The 17703-nt window shown below is 52.4% G+C and overlaps 1 protein-coding gene across 5 annotated transcripts in view; it reads right to left on the reverse strand.

Annotated features, from left to right (window-relative positions):
• Window positions 1–41: 41 nt before the first annotated feature.
• HAS1 (hyaluronan synthase 1) overlaps window positions 42–17703 on the reverse strand; it is a 42422-nt gene continuing 24760 nt past the window's right edge. The window contains exons 2-8 of one of the 5 annotated variants that reach the window (XM_082367996.1): window positions 13406–13488; window positions 13163–13299; window positions 9951–10028; window positions 6012–6719; window positions 3977–4202; window positions 3238–3370; window positions 42–1065 (exon numbers count right to left, since the gene is read on the reverse strand). In XM_082367996.1, the coding sequence (XP_082224122.1) occupies window positions 390–1065; window positions 3238–3370; window positions 3977–4202; window positions 6012–6719; window positions 9951–9959 (1752 nt within the window). In that variant the 5' untranslated portion in view covers window positions 9960–10028; window positions 13163–13299; window positions 13406–13488 and the 3' untranslated portion in view covers window positions 42–389. Of the gene's footprint in view, window positions 1066–3237; window positions 3371–3976; window positions 4203–6011; window positions 6720–9950; window positions 10178–13162; window positions 13300–13405; window positions 13489–17703 lie in introns of those variants that run through there. The other 4 variants (XM_082367997.1, XM_082367993.1, XM_082367994.1 and 1 more) reach the window with 4 other exon arrangements.

The following is a 17703-nucleotide window of genomic DNA, read 5'->3' on the forward strand; positions in this document are numbered from 1 at the left end:
AAAAAAAATAAAGAAAAAGAAAACGAACGGAGGAGGTAGGCTCGGAAGAAAATAAATAAAATTATTATATCCTAATCACACGGTACAAATGGAGGTTAAATAAGAACAGGGAGAAATCGGGGGCCCCAGGACAGCATGTGGGGACCCCTTTCCCCCCCTGCCCCTAAAAACCCACACCCTGTTCAATAAATACCCCTCCCAAGAGACCCAGAAATCCCAGCCCCCTAAAGAGTCCAGGCTGAAGAGTCTTGGGTCGAGCCCCTCACTTCACAGAGGAGGGCAACTGAGGCCCAGAGGGTCACGCGGCAAGTTCGTGGTTCCGGGGACCCTGGTAGGTCTCCTCTGGCCGCCCCCGGAGCCCCCCTGAGCGGGCGCCCCGCGCATTGAACTCACACCTGGACGCGGTAGCCCCCCGCCCGCCTCCGGCAGAGCCTCCGCACCCACACCCAGTAGAGGGTCAGCATGATGACCCAGTAGCCCACGTAGGCGCCGGCCCCCGCGGCCAGGTGGCGGGCCTCGGCCGCGCGGGAGGCGCCGCTCCAGTCGGCCCGGGCCTCGTGGACCACGCTGCGGACCAGCCCGCCGAGCAGCAGCAGCGCCCACAGGGCCAGCGGCAGCACCGGCACGTAGTTGGCGGCCAGCCGGCGGCGGCCGGACGTGCCCCAGCCGCTCTGGCTCATGGTCGCCAGCGCCAGGAACTTGGCGGGCAGGAGGCCGCCCATGTAGAGCGGCGCGTAGAGCGAGAGCAGCAGCAGCCGCGGGCAGCCCCGCAGCCAGGCCGCGAAGGCCGCCTTGGCCAGCGCCACGCCCTGCGCGCACAGCAGCACCCAGAGCAGCGCCCACGGGCGGCCCGCGTAGAAGAGCCGCAGCACCGTGGCCGCCACGAAGAAGGGGAAGAGGCCCGAGACCACCGCCTCGTAGGTCATCCACGCGTGGTGCCGGTGCCACCAGAGCGCGTTGTACAGCCACTCGCGGAAGTACGACTTGGACCAGCGCGTCTGCTGGCTCAGCCAGCGCAGGAAGGAGGAGGGCGTCTCTGAGTAGCAGCGGGACCGCGAGGTGTACCTGGACGGGTGGGGGGAGACAGGGCCGTCAGCGCGGCTCCCCCTGGGGCCCCCCGGACAGAGAGCGGGAGCCGGAAATGGCCCCTGGGGCAAGTTTTCTCAGCCTCTGTGGGCCTCGGGGTTCTTGATGCCCGCCTGGGTCCTTGGACTCTTTCATCAATAGAAATCGATAAAAGGCCAGAGGAGGAATTCCAGTAAGGCTTTATTGCGACTCCTGCTGCAAGTAACAGGTTCCCTTGCTCGCTGGGGGAAGGGGGAGGGGACACGGGGACGAGCTGGTCCCTTACATGGGGTGAGGGTCGGGGCGGATCAGTGGGTGGGCTGGAGGGGGTAGCTTAGGTGGCCTGCCCACCCCCTTGGTGGTGCCGTGGGCAGGGATCTTGCACAGGACCCTGCTTTTTCTCCCCACACCTCAGAAGTGGCGCTTGAGGTTTGACCTTTTTGTATCTTGTTGTTCATAATTTGCCCCAGCTGCATATGTGTGCAGTTATTTTTAGTCTCTTACAGTTTCTTTGTATTTTGTTGCTGGAGGAGATGTTTGTTTAGGCGCAAGCACTGCAGTAGAGGGTCCCAGGTCCCAGCCTGTCTCATTCTCCTATGTAAAATGGGGTCGATAATGGTTCCTACCTAATAAATGAGGATTAAACGCTAAGTGCTTAGGGCCAGTATATAGTACTTGCTCAATAGATGATAACGACCGCTACTATTTTTATTACGACTAATGTAACTACTGGCATTACTAATATCACTGCGGTATTACTAATGCTATCACTAATCTATCACGAATACTATTCTTGGCAGGCACCATGGTGAGGAACAAGCCAGGCATGGTTCCTACCTAGGGTAGCCCATGCGTTAGAGCTTCTCAATGCAACCATTAAGCTCCCTTTCTGTGGCTCTGGCAGACATGACTAATCAATCCCTCCCCGGTTTCCAGCCCAGCCCACGCAAAGCTAGAATCGCTTGTATGGAGCATGACCTTAGGTGGCCTCCAGCAGTCAGTTTGTTAGGAGGGGTCAAACTAGTCTATCCCCGCGGGCACTGTTTGACAGTATCCAGTCTCCTTCCCCTGTGTCACCTGACATCCTCAGGGTCCTCCCTGCTAATCCTCTTCCTTCCTGCAGTCTGTACTCAAAACAGCTGGAGGGATCCTGTTAGAACAACAGGCCACCCCTCTGCTCAAACCCCCTCCTCGTGGCTCCCTCATCTGTAAGTTCACAGTTCTTACTGTGGCGCACAAGCCTTTCATGCGTGGACATCTCCAACCCAAGCCCCGTGAACTCTCTGTCCTCTCCTGACACTCTCTCCCTTGCTGCGCTATTTCCCGCCCATCCTTATCTTACCCTAATTTAACATTTCACTCCCTACCTGGAAACTTCCTATTCCCCTTCCTGGCTTTATGTGTCACCTTCGTGTATCGTTATCTAATACACTATATGTTCTATTTACATATTTTATTTGTTGTCTGTCTCCCCAATCAATGTAAGCATGAACTTGCATCTCTTTTGTTTGCTGCTGCATCCCCAGAGCTGAAAACATTGGCAGCACTTAAAGAATATTTGTCAAGTGAATGAATGCATGGGTTCCCTTGGTATACCCCGAGTTGTCTCTGGTGCTGTCACCGAGTCTAACTTCATAGAAATCCCTTTCCTCTGAACTTCACTGGTCTAGCCCATACACCCCCTGAGCCTCATTGAATCACATCTCTTCTTCCTGAAGCACTTACTAGAGTGTAGGCACTCCCCTCCTCTCCCACTTGAATCTTCTCACTCACTCTCTCACTAGTTAGATCCCACTCTATTGATCTCTTTCTCTCCCCACAGATTGGGGTAATCTGTGCTCTCCATGGTAGGGCCATCTGGCCCCATCTGAGGTTGTATCTTCTAGGCGGAATTCCCACCCTCACCTTACCCAACTAAGTAGAGTCCACGGGGTCACATGGTTCAATGCAAATGCCCCTGTGGTTATCTTCCACTCTCCCCTAATGTCTCACTGGGTGTTGCTCCCTGATTCAACACAAATGCCACTTCTGCTCCATAGGGTTTCTTTCCCTCTCCCCTAAAATCTCACTTGATAGAGCTCACTTGAAATTTACTTTAGGTTTGGAGAGTTTCCAGCACACGCACACACACACACATTTGCTGGGACTCAACCACCCTAACCCTCAGCTTACTTGGTGGCATAGCCCATGCTGAGCATGCGGTTGGTGAGGTGACGGTCATCCCCAAAGGTGCAGTAGGTGCCCAGGAACTTCTGGTTGTACCAGGCCTCAAGGAACTGCTGCAGGAGGTTGTTCCTGTATAGGCCTAGGTGGGGAAGGGAGTACAGAAGCATCAGCCTCTGCTGTTGCCAACACCATCCCCAGTCCTATCTCCAAACCAACTCGTCTCCAATCCCAACCCCATCCTTAACCATCTTCATCCCATTCTCAACCTGTCTCCAATGACAACTCCAGCCCCAGTCCTGTTCTCAACCTCAAATCCTTCCTCACCCCCACACCCATCCCAAACTTGCCCCAGTCCTGTTCCTGACCCACACCCACTTTGACTGCAAACCCACCCCCAATCTCGCATCCATTCTCAGCCCCGTCCCCTACCCATCCTCATCCAAAAACCCATCTCCAACCCTAAACCTAGCACCAACACTGTCCTTGACTCCAAACCCATCTCTTCGCCTTCCCCAAACCCTCCCCCAGCCCCAATCCCAATCCCCATCCACACCCTTTCTCCAACCCATTCCCAACACCAAAAACCATCCCCACCTCCAACTTCCAATCTTATCCCTATCCCCAGTTCCTGCCCCAGCCCCATCTTTGTCCCCAGTCTCAATCACATCTTCAATCCATTCTGGCTTCCCTTCTCCCTTCCCTCTCTGCCCCATCCATGGCCCTCCCAAGCCCTACCCCTGCTCACCTAGGGGACCACTGATGCAGGACACACAGTGGAAGTAGCTCTGACAAGCCCGCTCCACATTGAAGGCCACCCAGTACCGCAGGCTGCTTAGGAAGCTGACCCAGGAGTCCAGAGGGTTAAGGATCCGCACATCGCCCCCCACAGCCCCTACCCGGGGGTCCTCGTCCAGCACCTGCACCAGCTCCAGCAGCGCCACAGGGTCCAGCCTCGTGTCTGAGTCACAGACCTGTCAGGTGGAAGGGACCAGGGTCAGCTGAGATCCCTGCATGGGGTTGGTAATTGAGGGGAGGGCACCAAGGGATAGGGAGGAGCTGGGACACTCTGCAGCCAATCTGAACACAACTTTGAATTTTTTAGTCACTTTCAATATCTAATCACATTTTAACATGACCTCTTCCCCGACACCCATGCTCTTGTATAATACCATCTTCTGGTGTGTGGGCAAGATCTGTAACTTGCTTCTAACCAATAGAATGTGGCCAAAGTGATGACATATAGCTCTCATGATTGTATTACCTTGTATGGAAATGGTGAAGGAGTTTTGCAATGTAATTAAGGTCCCTAATCTGTTGGCTTTAAGTTAATCAAAGGGAGAGTGTCCTGGGTGGGCCTGACCTAATTAGGTGAGCCCTTTAAAAGAGGGTCTAGAAGTCAGAGACTTTCCCTTGGTGGTCTTTTTTAAAAATTAATTAATTAATTAGTTTTTGGCTGTGTTGGGTCTTTGTTGCTGCACGCTGGCTTTCTCTAGTTGCGGCAAGCAGGGGCTACTCTTTGTTGCGGTGCGCGGGCTTCTCTTTGTGGTGTCTTCTCTTGTTGCGGAGCACGGGCTCTAGGCACGCAGCCTCAGTAGTTGTGGCGCTCGGGCTTAGTTGCTCCACGGCATGTGGGATCTTCCCCGACCAGGGCTCAAACCCGTGTCCCCTCCATTGTCAGGCGGATTCTTAACCACTGCGCCACCAGGGAAGTCCCTCTCTTCCTGGTCTTGATGAGGCAAGCTGCCATGAGTTCTATGATGGCAAAGAAACGAATTCTGCCAACAAACATGTGAGCTTGGAAGAGGCCCCTGAGCACTAGATAAAACCCAGCCCCAGCTGACATCATGACTGCAGCCTGATGATACCATAAACAGAGGATCCAGTTAAGCTTTGCCCAGACCCCTAACCCATGGAAACTCTTGAGATAATAAATGTGTTTTGTTTCAAGCTGCCAAATGTGTGGACATTTGTTATGCAGCAATTAAAAAAAAATAATGCAGTGCATTAATGAATGAATCACTACATTGAATGGATGAATGAATGACAAAATGAACAAATAAATCTCTCTATTGAATAGATAGGTAAATGGATGGGTAAATGAACAAGAGAATCTCAACACTGAATGAATGAAGAAGGGAAGAAACAGAATGAACCAATCTCTACATTTAATGGATAAGTGAATGAATAAATGAATGAACGATCTCCATATTGGATGGACAGATGGATGCACGAATGAATGAGTGAAAGAAAGAATTTCTACATTAGATGAAGAAAAGATGGAATCTCTCCATTGAATGAATGAATAAATAAAGGAATGAATGATCCCTATATTGGCTGATTAGATGAATGAATGAGTGAAGAAAAGAAAGGACTACAATGAAAGAAGGAAGGGAAAGAGGGAGGGAGACAGTCTATATTGAATGGATGAATGAATCTTTATGTTGAATGGATGGATAAAGGGATGGATGAGTGAATGAGTGAGTTAAGGAAAGTCTCTGCATCAAATGGATGAATGAATGAAGAAAGAAGGAAGCAATCTCTTCGTTGGATGGATAAATGAATGAATAAAATGAAGGAGTGATCGCCCTATTGGATAGGTGGATACATGGACGTGTGAATGATTGAGCGAAGGAAAGAATCTCTCCACTGAATGGATGAATGAGTAAAGGAAGGAAAGAAGAGGTGCACTCCAATCTCTAGATTGAATGAAGGATCCGAGGGAAGTGGGTGGGATTCGGGGTGTCAGGGCCACGGATGCGGCGCGGGTGCCTTCCACTCACCTGCACGTAATCCACCGAGTCGCCGAGCGCCTTGAAGGCGGTGTACATGACCTCGCGCTTGCCGCCCCAGCGCTGCGCCACGCACACGCACCTGCGCGTCCTCACCAGCGCCTCCACCGCCAGCCGCCCGGGATCCTCGGCCTCCACCTCCCGGTAGGCGCCCTCGCCCGCCGCGCCCGCCGCCGCAGGTTCCCACGGCTGGTGGTAGTTGCTCTCCCACACGTAGGTGGCGGGGTCCTCGTCGGCGAAGACCTCGCGGAACATGTCGACCATGTAGAGGTCCTCGGCGCGGTTGCCGTCCACCACCATGAGGATGCGCAGCCGCGCACGCGGGTACACGAGGGCGCGCGCGGACACCAGGCACTGGCGCAGGTACGCGGGGTCCTCCTGGTATGCGGAGATGGTCAGCGCCACGCTGCGCGCCGTGGCCGCGTCCAGAGGGCCCCGCGCCGCCGCCCGCCGCGCCGCCGCCGCCGCCACCCGCCGGTGCTCCAGGTACGCGAAGAGGCTCTGCGCCACCAGGTGCACCGAGAGGAAGGCCCCGTAGAGGCCGAAGGCCAGGAGGCCGTAGCGATCCGAGGCCAGCGGCACGCCGGCGGCGTAAGCCCAGGTCATGAGGCCCAGGATGAGCAGCGCGAAGGCGATGGTCAGCACCCTCCGGGCCAGGCCGGAGCAGTGGCGGGCCGCGGGGCTGGGCTTGGGCACGTCCTGCCAGGGAGCGGAGAGAGGGGATAGGAAGGGGAAGAGGGTCCTGAAATGCCTCCCCGGGGGAAGGGAAGCCTTCCTGGGTTTTGTTTCCAGGCCAGTGATATAACATACCCTTTTCGTAAAGAAAATCCCCTGGGTACTGCAAAGTTATTTTCATTAACGAAAATAAATGTGGTAAACAGTTATCAAGGCTGAATGCCTGCTTATATTGATCCTAATACATTTTTTTTCCACATTTTTAACAGCTTTTAAATCCACGAGGATTACACTCAGTGGAGTGTCACAGTTTAATAAACAAAGGTTTCCCTCCTCCTTAGTGGCACAGAAAATAATGATTCATCTCATAAATGTTTCTTAGTGTTAAGATAATACTAGTAATACTAATATACATCTAAAAGAAGAATGCAATGTGATATGCGCCAGGCAGTGCTCTAAACCTTTTATAGGAACTAACTTATTTGAATCCTCGCAACAGCCCTATAAGCTAGGTACAATTATTACCATCCCCATTTTACAGATGAGGCAACTGAGTCACACAGAGGTGCAGCAACCTGCCCAAGGTCTGCCTGTAAAGCAGAGAAGCCAAGTTTTTTGTTTGTTTGTTTGTTGCATTTTAAAAAATTTTTATTGAAGTATAGTTGATTTACAGTGTTGTGTTAATTTCTGCTGTACAGCAGTGATTCAGTTAAATGTATATATTCTTTTTCATATGCTTTTCCATTATAATTTATCACAGGATACTGAATATAGTTCCCTGTGCTATACAGGAGGACCTTGTTGTTTATCCATTCTATATAGAATAGTTTGCATCTGCTAATCCCAAACTCCCAATCCTTAACTCCTCCCCCTTGGCAACCACAAGTCTGTCAGAGAAGCCAAGATTTGAACCCTAAGAATCCAGTCACTAAACCACAACCTTATATACTGGCTTTACTCCTCAGGAGCGCCCCGGGGCACAGAGAGTGTTTCCTGCCGCCACCATACAGATGGCAAAACTGAGGATTGACTAGCCAGGAGGAGTGGCTGGCAGGGCCAGGTGTCCAGTACATGTGGCTGGAACAGCTCAGAATCAAAGGGGAGGAGGTGCCTCTGTTTTCTCATCTGTAAAATGGGGGTTTAGCCCCTTCCATGTGCCAAGCACTGCTCCATGGGAGGTAGGTACTGTTACCCCCTCCTGTTACAAATAAGGAAACTGAGGCACCAGGAGGTGTATTCTCTCGTCCAAGGTCACTAGGCTCCACCGTCCTCTAGGCTAAACCGCCTCCTCTGTCACCAGTTCCCATCTCTTGGGCTTATGATGAGTTAAATGAATCACTAAGCTGTAGAGCTGCACTGTCCAATAGGGGACCCACCAGCCACATGTGGCTACAGGACACTTGAAATGTAACCAGTACCACTGAGGAACTGAATTTTTAATTTTATTCAATTTAAGTGTTTAAATTTAGATAATGATCCTTAATTCAGTTATTGGAAAGCTTTTATGCCTGTTTGGAACAAGTAGGGTCTGTGAAGCTTCTTTTGCAACTAAATTTTACAAAATCTAAAAATACGGATCAAGTATCTCCAGTGAAAATATAGCATCTGCATGAAATGTGCCACACATCTGGATTGTGAAGCCTGAATGCGGAAAAAAAAAAGAAAGTAAAATATCTCATGCATATTTTTGCGTTGATTACATACTGAAATGATAATATTTTTGATATATAGCAGGGGTCGGCATACTATGGCCTCCTTTTTCACTACGGCCCCGCAAGCTTAGATTAGTTTTTATGTTTTTAGAAGGTTGAAAAAAGTGAAAAGAAGAAAAATACTTTGTGGCACATGAAGATTTTATGAATATACACACTATTATGTATAAAATAAACAAGGACCTACTGTATAGCACAGGGGAGTATATTCAATATTTTGTAATAACCTATATGGGAAAAGAATCTGTAAAAAATATATATATATATAACTGAATTACATTGCTGTACACCTGAAACTAAGAGGACATTGTCAATCAACTATACTTCAATAAAAATAAAGAAATAAAGAGAATTATATGAAATTCAAATGTCAGCGTCCTTACATCGTATTATTGGCACACCACGCTCATCTGATTACATATTGTACACAGCTTGATTTCTCACTATGCCAAAGTTGAGTAGTTACATTACTCAACTGTATGGCCCTCAAAACCCCAAATATTGACTGTCTGGCCTGGTACTGAAAAAGTTTGCCAACTCCTGATACCTTGGGTTAAAAAAAATGTTATTAAAATTAATTGCACCTGTTTCTTTTTCTCTTTTTAGTGTGGCTACTAGAAAATTTTAAATTATGTGTGTGGCTTATATTATGTTTCTCTAGGGCAGAGCTAAGGCACAGCTTTTAGCCTGGTTCTAGTAATCGGTCAGTATTAGCAAGTATTATTTCTTCTGGAATCCTCCTTCTCTGTCTCTGCCTGAGTTTCTGGGGGTGGCCCAATTCATGCTGGGGATCAGCGAGATGGCTGGGCATCTGGAGGGTTCTAAACCCAACAACAGTCATGATAACACGTGTCGGCTATGGACACACAACTCCACACGTATACTCACACATGATGAGAGACACACAGAGCGTGCCCCCATAGGAAAACACTCATGTTCTGAAAGATGACTCCAGACACCTGCCCTTAGAATTTAGTGATCCTGAAACTGACATCAGCCCCCACCACCACCACTGACAGCCACACAGGTGAACTCCAGGACACATGCCCTTCAGCAGGAAGGAAAAACACCAGGAAGAGATGCTCAGGCGGCAACCAACACACAGACACCCACCCGTGGGTCTGGAGCAAAGGGGCAGATGCAAGTTGCAGAAAAAAATAGTAACAGTTGAGACTGAACCATATGAAATTGCCATTTTCCCCAGTCAAGAGAGACCGGAGATTGGCGATTTCGTTTGGCTCAACTTAATATTTACTGAACACCTGAAAGTAAAATCCAGAGCCCCGTGTCAAGCCAAGACAGCTCTCCTCTCCCGTTCCTGGGCGCACAGACGTACACGGATTTACAGCCAGGTCAGCACCGGCAGGCCACACCTGACGTGCCTACAGGCGGGATGGCACTCAGACTCACAGGGTCGCTGTCCGGCTCAGGAGCACACGCGAGGTCCCCAGCACTGGCGGCTCCCCGCACACACGTGGTCACACACGTACTGGTATTCCCCCGGCACAGCCGCAGTCACACACACACGCACTCACGCACACACCTGTCTCATCGCTGTGGGTCCGGCGGGCCTCTCTCCTCGCCTGCTGGCTGCTCCCCGAGTCTCTCTGCTGCCCGAGAGCTGGGGGGCGATTTGAAGAGAAGCGCGGGCGGGGGCGGGAGGAGGGGCTGACGTCAGGGCTGAGCTGGGCCAGGGGCCCTGAGGTCACGGCGGAGAGCCAGGGAGCCCCACCCGCTTCCCGCCACCGCCCGCCCCGCGCCAGGCCTCCCTTCCCAGCGCCCCCATCCTCGCCGCCCTTCCGTCTCCCGCTGAGCTCCCCCACCTCGCACCCCCTCCTTTCCCCGTCCCTCCCCTCGATTTCTTCTCCTTTCTCTCTGCTCTCGTCTCTCCCTCCACTTCTGGATTTCTCTCCATCACTTTCTTTCTCCCCACCTCCCTCTTTCTCTCACGACCTCTCTTTCCTTCTCTCTCCCGCGTGGCTCTCTCTTTCCCCCTCTCCCAGATCTCCTCGCCTCCCCCCTTCTACTCCACCTCAGTCTCCCCACACACTGCCCCTCCCCTCGGATCCTCAGAATCTGTCTGGGATTGGGTTCCCCGGGGACTGGTCTCGGCCACTGGCAGATGCAATCAAATGCACACACGTGAGTGCTTGTGGGTGTGACTGTGTGTGCGCTGGCCTGGGGGGCCTTCTGTCTGGAACTGGAGCTGTGAGTGAACGTCTGAACGTTCAGTGCCTAATTGATTCGGGTCCACGTGCGTGTGCTTGTGTGTGTGTGTGTGCGCGCGCGTGTGTGGCACGAGCGCGTGCATATGTGCCAGGGTCTGGGGAGGGGGCTGGGACATTGGGATTTGTCTCCTCAGAGCCTCCAGGGTAAACTCAGAGTTGTTGGTCAGCTGCCCCCAGGGAGCCTGGGAAACTGAGTCAGAGCAAAAGTGGAAGTGGCCTCGCTCAGAGACCAAAGAGATGGGGTGGGGGGCTGGGGTGTCTGAGTCCCCAGCTCCTCAGGACTAGACTCAGTGATAAATGTCATTGTTTCCATGCCCTTCTTTTCATGATTTAAAGAAAAAAAAAATCTCTGTATCTAGTTCTTTCTCTCTGCTCCTCTTAGTATGAACTGATGACGTCTGTCTCTCTCCCTGTGTCTGTGACTCTGATTATGTATTTCTGTACCTGACCATCTCCTCTCTCTTTGTCTCTGTCTTTCTCTGAGTCTATCATTTTGTCTCTGTCTCCCTGGCTTTGTTTCTCTGTCCGTCTGCCTGTCTGGTTCTTTCTCTCTGTGTTCCAGTCTCTCCTTGGCTTCCATTTCTACCTGCTTCCTTCTGGGTTTGTGTCTGTCTCTAAATTTCTGACTCTCCATCTCCTGACTTTCTTGTTCTGTGTCTCTCTTTCTTTCTCTCCCTGACTTTTTTGTCCTTTTTCTCTCTTTTCTCTCTTCCTTCCTCTCTTTGTGTTTCTCTGCCTGTGTCTCTCTTTGTATACTTCTATCTCCTTCTTTCTGTTTCTATCTGTATCCTTAGCTTTTTATTTTTCTCTGTCTCCCAGTTTCTGTTTCTCTGTTTCTCCCTGATCTCTCAGTGGCTGCCTGTTTCTCCTTTCTCTGCTTCTGTCTGTCTGTCTGTCTGTCTCTCTCAACCTCTCTCCTCCCTCTGTCTCTCTGCATCTTGGTGTATCTCTGATGCTCTATCTCGGTGTGTGTTTCTCTCTCTCTGACTCTCTCTCTCTGCCTCTCATACTGTTTCTCTCTGTTTTTCTGTCTCCAAGTCCTCATGTCTCCCTGCTGCCCCATCTCTTCCAGCCTGTTCTGGAGCTTTCCCCTGCAAGATGCCAAGTCCTCACTCCCTGGGTTTCCCCGGACAGGCAGGGTGTGCTGCACCCTCACCAGGTTGGGTCTCTGCATGAACCTGGCTGTCGGGGAGAAGAAGGCTAGTTCAGGGCCCCAGTCAGGGGCACCCCGCCCACCTCACCAGGGCAGGGCCGCCGTCTCTGAGTCTCTGACGCCATTGCCGGGAGCCTAGGCCACCGCCTGGTGTCTGGCTGTGTCAGGATGATGGGTCCTCCAGTGGGAGCCCAGCCCAGAGGGCTGGAGGGGAGGGTGATTCCTCTACCCCAGGATGGGGGGTGGGGGGCAGCCCAAGCTCCACTCAGAAGCCGGGCAGTTGGCTGCCCAGCCCCCCACCCCGCCCTGCCAGGGTGGAGCAGCTGTATAAAACCAAATGTTTCCAAAACTGGAGTGTGGATAAGGGAGGAGGAACCAGGACTTTAAACCCCAATGGTTTCTTCCACCAGGATCCAGGAGTCCAAGCCCCCAGCCCCTCCCCCCTCAGACCCAGGGGTCCAGGCCCCCAGTTCCTCCCCCCTCTGACCCAGGAGTCCAGGCCCCCAACCCCTCCCCCCTCAGACCCAGGAGTCCAGGCCCCCGGCCCCTCCCCCCTCAGACCCAGGAGTCCAGGCCCCCGGCCCCTCCCGCCTCAGATCCAGGGGTCCAGGTCCCCAGCCCCTCCTCCCTCAGACCTAGGAGTTCAAAACCCTAACCTCTCCTCCCTCAGACCCAGAAGTCCAGTCTCCCAGAATTCCTTGCAGGGAGAGATGACCAAGGCTGGGAATAGCCAAGACAAGAGCTGAAAGACAAGGACAGACCAAGTCAGCACTCCCACAGGAGGCAGGGTCTGGTAGTGGCGGGACCACCTCCTGCTCCCCTCGCTAACAGCCATCTCTCCCAGAATCCTCCACTCCATTGGTGGCTGATCTCAGGTCCCCACCCTGGGTCCACAGTGGCCGTCCCAAGACTTCTATCATCATTGCAAAGCCTCAGGGTGTGGTTTACAGAACACAGGACCAAAGAGCGAAAGTGGGGAGATAATAAGGCCACAATGGAGAAAAGGCAGGGGAAGGAACATTTGTTCCCTGTAGGGACATCTCCTGTGCCCCTCGTGGGCCAAGCTCTCAGCTGGGCGATGCTGGGCACACAGAAATGACTCAGACCCGGGCCCTGCCCTTGAGGAGATGCCAGTCTGGTGGAGGAGACAGTTGTGTAAACAGAGGATCACAGAACAGTTTGAGGACAAGGACGCATGAACCCAGCAGGAGAGTCAGGGAGGGCTTCCTGGAGAAGGTGATATCCTGGAGGAGGTGAGTCCTGAATGTTGAGAAGTTAGTCAGAGTAAGGACGGCGGGGGTGGGGCTGGGGGTTGAAAGGTGGAACCTGACGGGCATCCGAGACAAGAAATGTCCTAGACAGTCCGGAAAGTACCTGGGAGTTGATGTTGTGGAGGCTGAAAGGGTGACGCACAGGGGTGGGTGCATAGCAGGGTCCACCCCACGCAGGGTTCTGAATGCCAGATTCAGAGGCTGGGACTTCGTCCTGGGTGCTGGGGAACCACGGGAGGGCTGGGAGCAGGGGAGAGACAGGATCAGCTCTGGGTGCCTGTGAGGGACACACAGAGTGGACAGACTAGGAGCTTTTGGCCCGGGTGTGTGGGTGGCGGGTTCATACCAGGGTCTTCTCTGGGAGGAAGAGAGCAGAGTGTGAGCTCGGATGCAGGCAGCGGCGGCGGGACCCGCGGAGCGCTAGGGCACCTGCAGAGTGAGGAGAACAAAGGCCGGAGAGGAAACCCTGAGGATGGAGGAGACAGGGAGGTGGGCAGCAGGTGTGGGGGGCAGACCCACTGAGCCTCTCGTCTGAGCTGCGTCTGACTACCTTTGCCTCCTTTCGGAACTAGGGAGGGTGAGGATCCTAGGGAAGCAACTTGAAGAGGTCTGTGTTCTGTTCAGTGCTTGAGTCCAGGGGTGTGATTTCTCGGCAAGGTGTCCTGAGGGGGAGGGAAGTGCTTTGGGAGAATCTAGACACTGAGAGTCAGAGGAGAAAGGAAGAGGGGGAGGAGGTGGGGAGAAGGGAGAGGGGAGGGGAGGGAGGAGGGAGAAGGGGGAGGGGGAAGGGGAGGAGGGAAGATGGGAGGGAGGGTGGGAGGAAAGAGGGAGGAGGATGAGGGAAGGGGGAGGCTGGCTCACCTGACCACCCTGCTTAATGTGGAAACCTGCCCCACCCTGGGACTCCTGACCCTCTCTACCCTCTAATTTTTTTTTCCCCACAGCATTTGTCCCCTTCCTACATAAAGTATAACTTGCCCGTTGATTCTCGTTGTATAATATGTGTCTCCCTTGTCAGAATGCAAGCTCCACACAGGCAGCAGCCTTTGCCTGTGCTGTTGGTGACTCTGTTTCCTTGGGGTCTGGACCCGTGCCTGGTACACAGTAGGTGCTCAATAGATAAATACGTGGTGAATGAATGAGTGAGATTGGGATGGAGAGTCAGAATGGTCTATGGAGACAGGGAAGAGGAAGAAGAGGAGGAAAAGGTGGGGATGGGAGGGAAGGAGGGAGGGGGAGGGAGGGGGAGGGAGGGGAGGAGGGAAAGAAGGAGGAAGGGGGAGGGAGGGGCAGGGAGGAGGGGGGAGGGAGAGAGAGGGGAGGATGGGGAAGAGGGGGGAGGGAAAAAGACCAGAGGTGGGATTCTACCCGCCCTCCACCACCGACTACCCAGCAGCTGGGAGGGGTAGGATGAGGAGTTCCCAGGGACGTGGGACCCTAAGTAAGGCTTCCCAGGAACAGCAAAGATCCCAAATCTGGAAGCGGATTGCCTCTGACTTCCAGGAATTCCAGGGCTTGTGTCCCAGCCCTCTTGGCAGAGCCCTGGCCAGGCTGCAGCTGGTTACACAGGGCCATTCCTGCCAAACACCCATGTTCTGGGAAACACCTAGGTCTCCAAATTCTGCCGAAATCCTGGGTGGGAGGGAGGGAGTTGATGACTGTACACCCACCTGCCTCTGGGAAGAAGCTGGGGGACCTTCGAGGCCGCGAGGAGAGGGACAGCCCCGTCTGGCTGTAACCCCATCCCTCCAGCCGGAGACACCGCCACCCCGCTTCCTCTCTGCTCCTACCCTTCTCCCCAGAGGGGAACAGAGACAGAAAGAGCCAGAGAAGGACTTCCTTTTCAGCAGCTCTATCCTCTCCCAGGGAAGCAAGAGGGGAGTCTCATTTTCCAAAGAGGGAAACTGAGGCCTGGGAAGAGTTGTTTCCTGGCCAGAGTGATACAGCATGGAGTCAGCAGAGCCAGGTAAGTAGGTCACTGGGGGAAGAGGAGGCTGGGGGCTGGACCCCTGGGTCTGAGGGGGGAGGGGCTGGGCACCTGTAGCCCTGTGTGTTGTAGAAGATGCCTGGGCCCTGGACCCTCGGGTCCATCATCTTCAGAGCTCTGACAGAAAAAATTTCAAGGCCCAGGTTACTCTTGCATATATGGCTTTGGCTCTGTACCTCCCCGGCTCCCTTCCCAAAGTTCCCGTTATCCACAGTGAGTCCTGGGTCCGCCTCCACCACAGACCAGGGCCTGAATAGCCTCTCGTGGGAGAAACGCAACAGTCTGAGTCAGAAGATGGAGGAGAGGATGATGGGGGGCCGGGGGGATGGGCTGGGGCCCCCAGGTATGAGCCGGTTACTTGCGTGTTATTGATTCCCCTGAGCCTCTGTTTCCTCATCTGTAAAATGGGAACATCTCAAGTTGTCCCTCGCAGGGTAGCCCTTCAGGTTAAGCGAGAGCGTCTGCCCAGCACACTGGAATTTGAGGTGAGTTTTAGCTGTTCCTGAACCAGCAGCAGCTGAGGGTCTGCATGACTGACTCAGGCGGCAACAGGGGGATCCTTGACCTTCCCCGGCGACCTCAGCTCTGACCTGGGGACCAGACCAGTTGAGGGAAGGTGCCCAAGGGCACACAGACAGAAACCTCCTCCACCATCTGCTCTTATCACCTATCCAAGCCTCCTGCAAACGGGTCTGGGGGCACCAGAGCATCCGAATCAGCTGTGTGCATTTGCTAAAAATACAGATTTCTGGGTCCCACTCCCATATATTCTGACTCAGTGAGCTCAGGACCCCGCAAATGACTTAAACATATGCCCCCATGGAGTTCCCTGGTGGCCTAATGGTTAGGATTCCAGCTTTCACTGCCTTGGCCTGGGTTCAATCCCTGGTCAGGGAACTGAGATCCCACAAGCCCCATATGGCACGGCCAAAAAAATAAGCCCCCAATGGTTCTGAAGTGACATTTTCCCCCCTTCCCCCCAGGCTCCTATTTCATGCCTACTCTTATTTAACTCCCTTGAAAACCATTTGAGGCAAGTATTATAATCCCCATTTTACAGATAAAGAAACTAAGGTCTTGATATATTCAATGTCATGCAGAGAGCTGGAAATACCAGGCATGGAACCTGGTTTAAATGAACTCCCAGGGAATTCCCTGGCTGTCCAGTGGTTAGGACTCCACACTCTCACTGTGAAGGGCCTGGGTTCGATCCCTGGTCAGGGAATTAAGATCCCACAAGCCGCGCGGCGTGGCCAAGAAAGAAAGAAAGAAAGAAAGTAAAATAAGTGAACTCCCAAACTTGCTAATAATTTGCTATTTCTAGGAAATATTTGCACAAGATTGCTTTCCGTTCCCGTTACTGAGTTGCTTCATTCATTCACTCATTCATGCATTCATTCATCAAACACTGTTACTGAGGCCTCCTCTGAGACAGAGCGTGAAATAGCAGCAGGTTGGAGGGCCCTGTATTATAATCCCACCTCTGACCTAACAGTGTGACTTTGGAAAAGTGACTTGTTCGCTCATAGCCTCGGTTTCCCTCCTCTGACTCTCTTTTGGAGCGAAGATTACATGAGAGGATGTACGTTATATGAATCCCCAGATATAGTGGGTTGACTGGTGGCCCCCCAAAGACAGGCCCAAGTCCTGACCCCTTGTACCTGTGAATGTGACCTTATTTGGGAAAAGGGTCTTTGCGGATGTGATCAAGTTAAGGATTTTGAGATGAGATCACCCCTACCTAAATCCAATGACAGAGCCCTTATAAGAGTGAGTCAGAGGGAGATTAGTCAACAGTAGTCACGGAGGAGAAGGTGATATGAAGACAGAGCAGAAATTGGAGGGATGCATCTGTAAGCCAAGTGTATTCATTTTACAGGACTTCTGTACAAAGTATCACAAGCTTTGTGGCTTAAACAGCAGAAATGTATTGCCCCACAGATCTTGAGGCTGGAAGTCTGAGGTCAAGGTTTTGACAGGGTTGTGAATCTGAAGGCTCTGAATCTGTCTCAGCCTTCTTCTCTAGCTTCTAGTGGTTTGCTGGCAATCTTCGGCATCCCTTCTCTTGTAGAAGCATCACCCCCATCTCATCTTCACATGACGTTCTCCCTGCATGCGTGTCTGTGTCCCAATTTCCCCTCTTCATAAGGACACCCAGCCCTATTAGATTGGGGCCCACCCTACTTCAGTATGACCTCATCTTAACTTAAATAACGACATATGCAACAACCTATTATCCAAATAAGGTCACATTCACAGGTACTGCAGGGTTAGGACTTCAATTTAGGAATATGGGGGAGGTTACAACTGAATCCATCACACCAAGGATTGCTGGCAACCACCAGAAAGCAGGAGGAAGCATAAAACCGATCTCCCTAAGAACCTTCAGAAGGAACCAACCCTCCTGACACCTTGATTTCAGACTTCTAGGCTCCAGAACTGTGAGAGAATACATTTCTGTGGTTTTAAGCCACCTAGTTTGTGGTAATGAGTTATAGCAGCCCTAACAAATCAATGCAACAGCACAGTGCCTGGCATACAATAAACCAGGAACTGGTTTTTGCCCTGGAGAAGCTCACAGGGGCCTTCTTCTTCTAAGGTACATGGGACCAGAATGTGTCCCCTCCCATCTCTCCCCAGGTCCAAGGATTCACAGG

This window comes from Balaenoptera borealis (genome assembly GCF_965194805.1).
Source record: "Balaenoptera borealis genome assembly, chromosome: 19".
NCBI classification, from domain to species: Eukaryota; Metazoa; Chordata; class Mammalia; order Artiodactyla; family Balaenopteridae; genus Balaenoptera; species Balaenoptera borealis.